Source organism: Ooceraea biroi, chromosome 10, assembly GCF_003672135.1.
Source record: "Ooceraea biroi isolate clonal line C1 chromosome 10, Obir_v5.4, whole genome shotgun sequence".
In the NCBI taxonomy this organism is placed as follows: Eukaryota; Metazoa; Arthropoda; class Insecta; order Hymenoptera; family Formicidae; genus Ooceraea; species Ooceraea biroi.
In genome coordinates this window covers 3,040,466-3,051,722 of record NC_039515.1, presented here as the reverse complement: position 1 = coordinate 3,051,722, position 11,257 = coordinate 3,040,466, and the positions used below count along the sequence as shown (strand labels likewise).

Sequence of the window (11,257 nt, the reverse complement as noted above, 5' to 3'; positions counted from 1 at the left end):
TTCAAGGAGAATGTAAAGAATGAATTTACAGAACTGCGTTCTGACTTCGTACTTTGGTACAATGTATGGAAGCTGGCACGTAAAATGCAATTGTAAAATTATATGCCAGATGGAAAAGATATCTTTAGCGTTTTGGATATCCATCTGTGCATCAAGATGATGTATACAATTTCATTCGTTAAACATGTGAATAAAGTACAACTTTAATGATTTCGAGTGAATATGTTCTCAAAAAGATGTTCGAGATTTATTAATTATTTTATACAATTATCCGCATTTCCTAAATCATATTTTAAAAAGTATATTTGATATCTCCCAACACATCGTATAGCTTCAATATTATTAAAAAGTTTTTAAAATTAGTCGATCCTAGATTTTATGTATAAATATATGTATAATATAAATTAAGATCGTAGAGACTGAGAAAGAATATTCTACAATTGTTGCATGAGTAAATCGAGCTTGAAAGGTTGTAGTATAATTCAGAAAAGCAACATCAAATTTAGCCTTAACTCAAACATTTGTATAGATTATTTATATCTAAGTTGTGTGTATCTGTGACTTTTGCACGTTAGTAAAACTTTTACATTTTACATTGAAAGGAAAAATAGATTAAAAGAAAAAATTAATTTCTATAATACCCTATACACTACACAAATAAAAATCGTAGAAGAACAAGGTCAGTTAAAATGACTGAAATTGCGGAGAAACCTCCGAAGCGAAAACCAAATGTTTCGCTCCAGTTCCCAATCATCCGGCGCGGTACACCAAACTCCTATTCTGCATAGAAAACAAAGTTTCTCATGCAACTTATGAAAATAGTACGCACCAAATGGAGTACAATCGATAAAATGTAATAATAAAAAATAGAAAATTTCAAGTTTCCGTGAAAGAAAGATATTCAAATCGATAATAATCTATAAAATTGTATAATTAATAAGTCATTTTTAATTGTATGTTCCAGATATTTTACTAAATGTTTAGTATATTATTTTTTATTAATTAAAATAAATTAAATCAAAGAGAGATAATTTTCAAACGGATGCAAGTTGTTTTATTGCATTGAAATTTTTCATTTTTGCTTATAATTACCAAAGATAATATTTTCATATTAACTATGATTAGAAAAATATTACCTTTGCTTCCATTTAAGAAATAAAGGAAAAATGCAAGTGAAATGAAAAGATAAAACAGTTATTGATTTATTGTCAACGTCAGTTTAACATTTATCGGAATTACCATTGTAACATTGCTGTTCATTTTGCAAACAGTTAATTAATGCATACTAAAAAATGAGACTGATAAATTAATAATTCAACACAAGATTGTATCATGCACACGATATATTACACAAAGCATCCGTTGCCATTATATTTTTCATTATATTTATTGTAAGTCATAGAAAGAGCATAAAAACTACAACGAAGAATATTGTAAAAATGGTACAAATATAAGAAATAAATTTAAAAACTCAAATGTAAAAATGTAAAATATAAATTATGCAGAATACTTTGAAAAAATAATATTACAGTGCCGATATGTTTAATTCTTTACAAACAATTCTAACACACATACACATGCACACGCGCACACACACACACACACAGAGATAATGAACTTAAAGACTCGGAATTTACTTACGTAATTGATAGTTGTTTATCATAAAATTATTAAACTGCTAATTATTTATTAGTCATTAATAAAATTTGACAATAATAATATCATTGAAAATCATATCAGTAAGGTTGATTAAATTGCAAAACAGTGTTTCATAATTAAACACATTTATTGAATCTTCTCGTGATATGAGTAATACATCGCCGCGTCGACCAGCGCGAGACGAATATACAATATATATGTATATATATATATATTATATATTTGATTACGCATTTAAATATATAGATATATTCACACGCACCTATATTTCATTCATACTGCTACGCACGCAAAAATACGCATAACCCGTGAGAACTGCCGAAAATACTGTTTGCCAATCAGCAAGCGCTGCACAAGACACACGATGATAATAGATTAAATATACTTATTGTATTAACTTTGAATTTTGATTTGTTGGAATTACCATGGTTGAGAGAATTTAGTCCTTAATTGTTCACGAAAGAAATAAAGAAGTAAAATTTTGTATTCCATTCCACTGAATCACAATATCACAAATGCCTGTGTATAGTTACGTAGAAGAGAGATGTCGATATCGAACGTCATGAGCATCGTTCTGATAGGCATTTGAACAGATTCCGACCTTGTTCTCGAGAGGATGGCAATAGGACTTCATAAACGACAGATAGGTAAGATATGTAGGCATATGTCCCACAGGCCACAGAATCTCTTGGGCCCATCTAGAAAAATATGGGTATACAGTACATATATATAGAATGGTCCAGTCAATTTTCGACAGCAGCGAGAATGAAGAACCTCTTACAAAAAAGTCCTTGAACCGTCAAATCTGTCACGTGAAATAATAAAATTAACGGAACATTGTTAGGATCAACGGTTCTTCTTTTGTTATCTTCATTTTGATTAGTATTGCTAATTTAATTTGAGTCTAATATCCATAATATCCAGTCTTGGTCGCTCAATAAATGATATTCATGACAATCAAGTTAACTTTTTACTTACGCATTGCTTTCTTTCGTACATTTGTGCGAAATTATACTAATAATATAATTTTCTAATAAATAACATCTTATTTTCTTCTAGCACGTATACGTGGATATTACCAGTGCCAAAGACGGGAAATTCCGTCCGTACAATTTCTCCAAATTCCTCATTTAACTTTAACAAACTTATCGACCTAATTGCCACTTTCTTCGTACCTTGGAAAAGTGTCAGCAAACTAGAGAAAATTTCGCGAATGCTCCTCGTTGTCCAATACATTTTATCTATTCTAAACTTCGTGACACATTCGTGACGAGATTAAAATACTTTCTGTAACTCGCTCGTTCGTTTCTTATTTGATTATTTATCCAGATAAATCTTCAATTTATATCTCTGATATATTTTCCTAACAGACATCATGAAAATGTATCAATAACGTAAAAACCAGAAATATAAACAATTTTTAATATAAGATATATTCAAGATATATTCTTAGCACTATGTTTTTCTTCTTTATGATGCATTTATGAAAAAATTTATATGTGTAAGATTTTTTAACGACTTATCGAAGATATGTCATTGAATTTAACTATGCATTTGTCATTCCGTAAGTTTAAAGAAGTATCAATCGCGCAGCGAATCCCACGAAGCGCAAACGAATGCTTACATGTTCGACTAATTTGATTAACCGCGTTCTACTATGAAGCTTACTCGAAGCCGATCGTAGAATAAATCAAACAACAAGTTATTTGCTTAGCTTTCTCAGAAATATAAGGAAACTAAAAGAATAAAATCAATAAAGAAAACGAATAAAAGCTTTCCCGACATGTCCACTTCTTTATTTCCGTTACTATTGTAATTATTTGTGTGTGTGCGCGCGCGCGTCCACACTTTTGTTTCCAAATATAGTATATATATATATATATATACACACACACACACACACACACACACACACACTATTCTGTACTTTAATAACTATATGTGTGTGTCTTTACTTTTTAATTTTAAAAGTGTATTTGTCAGGAAAAATTGTTTGATCAATATCGCAATTCGATGCTACAAAATAAGTAAATAATTTGCTATTTGATCTACTTGCTTATTGGCTTTGTATATTTATAACATTTAAATACAAACTTGAAACTGTGATTCTGACAAAATTATGACTGATTGCAATTAGCAAGTCTTTTAGATCCTCGCATTGTCAATGCGATTCTTAATATTTAAGATAAAGCAGAAAAATTGAAATCCTTGGAAAAAATAAAATATAAGTAATAAGTTTCCAATAATTTAATTCTAAGAAGAATAATCTTTTTACAAGAGGAAATTAATAAGAAATATCAAAATAATACTACAAACTTTGCTATCTTGTTTAAACTTAGAATTTAAAACTTAAATCAAAAACTTTATTAATAATTATACATTTTGGCATTTTGAATTATAAAAAACGCGGCATCCTTCATTATAATGTCACAAAGCACAAAGGGTACAGGTGAGTCTGTTATAAATGGGATGAGATATAGAGACATATCATACACATGCACACATACATACACATGCACATTCTATCTGTAAAGATTTAGAATAAATGATCAAAATCTTCACTCTTCCATTTGTAATTTGTGATTATTTTTTTATCTTTTGTGCCCCATAGCAGTTAAGGTAAAGAAGTTTATATTCTTTTAATTGCAAATGCAGTGTGTATATCTGTGTGTATCTCCTATTATTTAAACAAAATATTTTTTAATCCAAAATTAAAATATCATTGAATTATTTGTTCATAATACTAATATTATTTATATTTTTTGGCACTTGCTAACTATACACCAACGATTTTTATTTTGCCTGTGTAGGCATAATATAACTTCGATTTATTCAATTGGTCTCAATTCTTACCCCACTTACATCTTCCTATTTTACTTTGTACAGATAAGATGTGTTTTTTTTCTTTCTTTTTGTCAGGTTCTTTTATCAAAACTCAGAAGTAAAATGGAAAGAGGAAGACGAAATCGACCTGTTGTGATATGTTTTAAACTTTGCTAGAGGGTACAAAGAGATCACACTCTCTTTTGTGGGAAGAAAGATTGACTGATTCAGATCGAGTGTCATTAATGTTTTCTGATCCTATTTAAGCATTTTCGAGTTGAACGTGCCGTGTTTAATTATTTATGCACTGTGATATTTCGGATTTTATATACATGTCGTTTATTGAAATTCTAGTATTTTTATTATATAACTATATAAATATATTACAATATTTCTTGTATAACAAAGTTTTCATATTAGCTTGTAATGTTGTGCATAATTTTCTTATTTCTTTTTAATATTTTACATTTAAGTTTTTATATTAAAGACTTGGGAATATTAAGCACACACGATAGATGCGTTCCATCCAGGAAAATGCTTAAATCTTAATCAGAAGACATTAATGACATGGAATGTTTATTAACGAGAAAATCCTCGAAGGAACACTTATTGTTTTTTATCGCGCTATTGCAAGGAATTATACACATCGACACATCCAGGATTAATTGTCGCTAAGTTATTATTAATTACTGGTTATAAGTAGGCATTCCTTCAATTATTATGCCAAACGCAATTCACCGACGAATTCTCTTGACTGCTGCATCGAACGTTGAGAAGATGTAGATTCATCAAAATACACAAAATACGATGCAGATGAATTTCGTCAAAATTCAGCGAGAACCATTGAGTTTTGCTGGATGTGCAAATTGATACAGCTTTAGCGAGTTCATATTTCGACGCTACAAATATACAAAAATAATCCGGCTTCATCTTTATTTATTCGGCGTGTATGTATATATATCCTCTTCTGCATCTTTATAGTATCGAAAAATGATTCGTCGAAACTGCATCGTTTTAGACTCTCCACGATTTTGAAAGAACACGGCTGATTCGCATGAGCGAAACGTGATTTAATGGAATGGAGGTAAATCGCCGCAATTGTCATCGGGAAAGAACATTATACTTTGCGTTTGACATCGGACACAGGTACAAGTGCGCCATCGTCGATTAGTTTCATTGTTGAAAGAAATACTTAAGCGCTTCAACGTTTCGCGAAATTTCCCGAAGAAAATATTGAAAACGTCAATATTTAACAAGATAACTTTACAAAAATCGTTAACAATATTTGTTCGATAGAACTGTATAATAATGTAACTATTAAACTATTATATATTAAACGAGGAATGATTATTAAATATGTTATTAAATATATTATTAAATTTAAATTCTTATGTTCTACCTATATTTTATATTTTAACAAAATACATTTTTATATTATATATTTACGTTCTTCCACTAGAACGTCGTAGCTGATAGTTTCAGCGTTGCGATACTATACTCGAAAACCCGATTGAATTATTCTTTAATTCTATTATCGACGTATTGTAAATGTAAATGTTGAAATATAATTTTTTAACCGGGGAATGTAATTATGAACAATAATGATAAAAACGTTGATACTATCGTTAGAAGTTGCTTTCACAATGAATTACACCCGATAGACTACATCCGATAAGTATTTAGAATTCAATTTAATATTTACACGTGACTGAATTAAAGAAACTTCTCCGGGAAAGTTTTTCCGGGAAAGCACTTAAGTATTTCGTTCGACAGAATTCACGATTGAGAAACGACCAGTTAATTTCTAGTGGAAAATTTATTCGCGGAATCACAGATAACTATACAACCCTCGACGCTACATCGTCTGACTTCTGTCGCTACACACATCGTAAGATCAAGAGTACGTGCATAAAACGGCAACCGGTCTCAGTTAGACATTACTCAGGAGACTTCGGAAAGAGGGCTCAAATAATATAAACGATCTCTCCAGCGTTCCTCGATTTTTTCCATCCGTCGCGTGCTTATTTATAGTATAACAAAATATAAATCTGAAGGCGACACACATATGTACGCGCGATCGCGAGCACGTACACGTATACGGGGTCGTTCGTTCGATCAAATTGACACATGCACCTTAAATAACACAAGCCGCGAAGCACGCTTTATGTATAATATCTTTTTAGAAAATCATTCAATGTGCAACGCCAAGATTTCCAACCTAGCGTAATTTTTCAGAGAAATTATTTATTTAACAATTTTGCAAAAGTGTAATAATAAATAATAATCAATAAAAGATCACAGCACAATACAAAACAACGCGCCAATAATTCTCTCTCGATTACGAAGGTGTGTGAACAAAATGAAACAGAACATCATTATATTAATGATCACAAATTAAATTACATCAAACTATTAACAATTAAATAATTGCTCGATAGTGAATAATGAAGTTCACGAGACTCGCTAACTTGTCAAACGTGTCGATGTTGTGTATTGTGCCAATGCGATCGGACCAACGTCCCATATACTTGTACACATAGATATTTGTCTAGTATACTTTATGCTTGCGTTCATAAAAACATCCGGTACAATGAAGTCGGCTCGAGTGAGAAGTGCGCCGGGGATCTTTTAAATCTCATAATTACGGAACTTATTGACAACCTGATTGGACTCCTGATAATCGAACGGTACGCCGTGGCCCGAACGATAGTAGAGATTCGAAGCTCCACCCTCGGAGGCTCGCCTGTGTGCATTTGTGGAGTGGCCTTTGACATGAGCCGGTGAACCGCCTGCCTCTCCAGTATCCGGCAGCATCCTGTCCTTCGTCTTCGGCGTACTCCAGTGCATGGTCTGTGAACAGGAAAAGCTTCTGGTTCTTTACTGCGATTACAGGACGCGCCTTAATTAATCAAAGAAAGTGCGTTCGGTGTACGGCAAATCGATGAAATTAATTGGCCACGTGGAAGGCACACCTTGCTTTGATATTAATTTATGAACCAGAAACGAGAGAGTGTATGTATAAATTTCTTGCATTGGACATCAAATAGTATTATGAATGAGTCACTCGATTCATACGCTGCTGTTTGCGTTCAATACAATAGACTGAATCTATTGAAAAGCACCCTTTTGAAATAACGTCTCTCTTCATTATGATAATCTCACTCATTCACAAACAATTTATTTCATGATGCGCAATTTTTCTCGGAATATATTAATATCGTCCGATGTGCCTGCGTCTAATGAAAAATAAAATTTTATTTTGTCAGATGCAATTCATCGATTCTTCGAGATGAGAATATTCAAAATAAGCAGTTAATCAAGCAAATGGAAAGATGATTCTTTTAAATATTGCATTTAATTGTTCGATGCAGACGCACTGGTCAGTATTAATGTACGCGATTGCATATCGAAAAAATAAATAATGATAAAATTATTATTACAACGAGCTTATGTCACAACACGAGTTTATTACGCTTAGATGGCAAGCGTGCACATTAAAAGCTTATTAAAAATGTTATACCAAATAATACTATAGTCAAACGAATCGACTATTAATTGTTAAATTTTACCTGATGCACGTGTTCCTTCATGCCGAGCCACTGCTTATAACTGATCTTGATACCGCTATTCCGCCATTTGTCATAGTTGCTTCTCTTTTCGGGATCGCATAAGACCTCTTTCGCATACTGTGATACGAACAATATACCAGAGCTCAGTTTGATGTTTGAGAGCGTAATTATAAATAATAATTCGATAAAATTGATCGATCCTTCCTGCGTGGAAGACGCACCTTTAAGAGCTGAAATTTCTTCTCAGCTTCCTTGTCTCCGTCGTTCTTGTCTGGATGATATTGTAGAGCTAATACTTTATACTCCGCTGTAATCTGCTCAACCTAATTTTTGAAATAATAAATAAAATAGTATCTAGGATATTATATTTGATGGTAAGAGTGGAAATTTAATTTGTTTCTATTTTAAAGTTAATTATTTTTGTCTGTCTTTTGGCTCTTTCTCTTTTTAATTAAAACGCACATATAATCAGATATATTAAACGAAAGAAGTGAAATTAAAACAGAATATTACTTTAATTCTTTCATTCCTTTAGACGGCATAATTTTTTAAAATAATATAATATTTCAAAATAAAATAATATTCTAAATATCTTTTTAAAAAGTTTTTGAAAAAAGGAAAATTAAATATATTCAACAGTCTTCAGGTTCTAACAATACAAAGAGAAAAGTTTCGCTCATAAATCTAATCATTTTTACTCTTTTGTAATACTTTAATAATTATTTACATTAGTTTGTATCACAGCACGCAGATTTAAATATCTTTAAATATCTTTGCCGTCCGTAAAATTATATTTGTACTATTGCTTGCTGATAGAAGCGAAATGTAATGAACATGCTAACGGTTTATCGACAGGAGACTGAATTTTTATCAGCAGTCCAAAGATAACGTTAGTAAAACGTAAATACGCGAGAGTTGAGAGGCAAATAACCTTTCTATTACGTTATCTTCGTTAAATTGTCTGGCATCTATTGTATAATATTGATAAAGAATGATACGCCAAACTGTAAATAAATAATATGTTCGAATTTATAATTTACCATCTTATGCAAATATGTATTAGTTATATCGATAACATAGAATTTTGAATCGAATCGATTTTCTTATTCGCTATTGATGTCTCGTTGCGATTTGACTAATCGCTAAATATGGAACAATGAATGCATTTCAATCATTTACGAATCAAACCAATCTCTCACTCGATAGAGAATGTGATTTGATTTCAACAGAAATGCATCGTTGCGCAACTCACGACGTGAGCATACCGTGAACTAGAAACAAACGAGATTACGCGTAATTGTGTTGATCAAGAATTCAATTAATGCAGAGTCTAAATTGCAGTTTCCTTCGGAGACATAATTATTACAGAGGAGCAGCACCACGTTCAATTTAATTATCTCAGCACATAAATGTAGAAAATTATTCTGATGTACGTAACAGCGAAAGTTGCGATTAATTCATTAACATTATTACGATTGTGTTTATTATTCATAATTGATTAGATTATATCGTCTCCATAATATTTTGTATACTAATGGTATTACCTCAATAAATTAATGTTATTGTGTGATATGATGATGAATCATCGAATATCAAAAATTAGGAATAAAATCAGATTACAGATACATAAATAAATTGAGTTACACAATTATCGCACTACAGTTAATACACTTTTGATATATGTATACAGCTGTGTAATAAAATATTTTGAGATATATCTTATTAATTAATATAAATACATCAATAAACATTAATAAACTGTAATTTAATACACGTGTTAGTAAATTATTGCCAAACGTTTAATTACTAAGATATTATTATTACAATTAAATTCTTCACGTCTTTTTTACAAATTTCAATTTATAATTGTAATTTCACGCTATATCTGTTCTCCAATATGATTATTTCAGACATAAAAGCTTAGTTGGGTAACGCCTATGGTATATTTCGATCGATAAAAGCAATAATGCATTCGTTTATTTCGGATAGACATTTAAAACGAAACAGTGTAAATTAGAAAGTGTAAATCATTTGTTTCTTCGTATTTGAAAAATCACAATAATTCTTTTAGTAATAATGATGATTCAAATGTATTTTCTATGTATATAACATTAAAAAGTGCTAACGTAAACACTTTCTATTTCTTAGATATCTACAATATGAATAAACGATCGAAAATAATTAACTAAACACTCTCAACGCATCATCAAAATATTTCGAGGGGCAAATCTTTCCCGCAAAACAAGAGATCGCGTTAGAAAATGTTGTAAACACAAGATCAATCTTAATAGAGTCATGCGAAAAAGAGGTGGAAAATATATATCCAACATTCATGTAACAACCTACACATATTCTTTCACCTTTCTCATAAAATTTAGCTTCCTCTTTTTGTATGCCCGGCGCTAAATGTTAGACGAGATGTTATTTTGTTTCTAACGATTATACACCGTAACATTATATTATTTTTGTACGATAAATGGCAGTAAAATGGCGAGTCGCAGTTCACGTGAAGCGCAATAAATCGATTACAATGTGTCATGTCTCACCGTGGAAGACTCGTCGCAGGACAACAGCGCGTAATAGTCCTCCTCCTCGTTGGGTGAGTAATTGATGGCGTCCTCGACACTCATTTCGCAATTTCTCCTAGAAACTCTTTCTCGCCTTTCCCTTTTCGGACGTTCCGGACGCTGGACGCTGCTGGAACCGTAGCCGTTGACCGAGCAGCCCAGATATATGTATTTTGTCCAAACTTCTCTCGCCGGAATCCTTCTCGCGTCTGACCCGGTCAGTCGAGATCCTCGTCACCTGTTGCGAGCGAGTGAGTCCGTGAGTGTAACGTCGCTGACTACCACGGGTGCTAAAGTGAGCCGAGTAAAGGGAAAACCGTGTCGCGGACCCGGAAAGACCCGATTCCCGGGGAACCTCGCGCGGCTGCGTACTCGCGATCCCAAGCCCGCACCCCTTCCGCACCGATACCTTCCCATTCCTCGTCGCCGACGTCGTTTCTGCGCGCAATAAAGGGGCTACATCCCTCTGGCGCTTCAACACAGTTCTCTGAAACCTGCCTTCTCTTTCCTCCGTCGCTGAAAACCCTGACAAATTGAATCCGAAACAATCGAGTCTCTGAATAGTTTCTCTCTCTCTTTCACTCTTTTTTTCTGTTTCTCTCTCCTCTCTCCTCGCAGAGATTATGGAAAATTATAACA

The 11,257-nt window shown here is 32.3% G+C and overlaps 1 protein-coding gene across 1 annotated transcript; it reads right to left on the bottom strand.

The window, feature by feature from the left end:
* Window positions 1-1,767: 1,767 nt before the first annotated feature.
* On the bottom strand, window positions 1,768-10,931 carry LOC105278353 (J domain-containing protein). Its single transcript, XM_011337388.3, has 4 exons — window positions 10,598-10,931; window positions 8,273-8,374; window positions 8,052-8,168; window positions 1,768-7,332 (listed from the first exon to the last, which is right to left on the bottom strand). Exons 1-4 carry the CDS (start codon window positions 10,679-10,681, stop codon window positions 7,111-7,113), a joined length of 525 nt encoding a protein of 174 aa, XP_011335690.1. The 5' UTR covers window positions 10,682-10,931; the 3' UTR covers window positions 1,768-7,110.
* Window positions 10,932-11,257: the final 326 nt, after the last annotated feature.

Excerpts from the sequence above, each read along its gene's own strand:
- LOC105278353 (XM_011337388.3), bottom strand. The coding sequence starts at position 10,681 with ATGAGTGTCGAGGACGCCATCAATTACTCACCCAACGAGGAGGAGGAC. Across the intron at positions 8,169-8,272 it reads AGAAATTTCAGCTCTTAAAG|TATGCGAAAGAGGTCTTATG; the intron begins GTGCGTCTTCCA and ends TTCGTATCACAG. Across the intron at positions 7,333-8,051 it reads TGAAGGAACACGTGCATCAG|ACCATGCACTGGAGTACGCC; the intron begins GTAAAATTTAAC and ends TCCTGTTCACAG.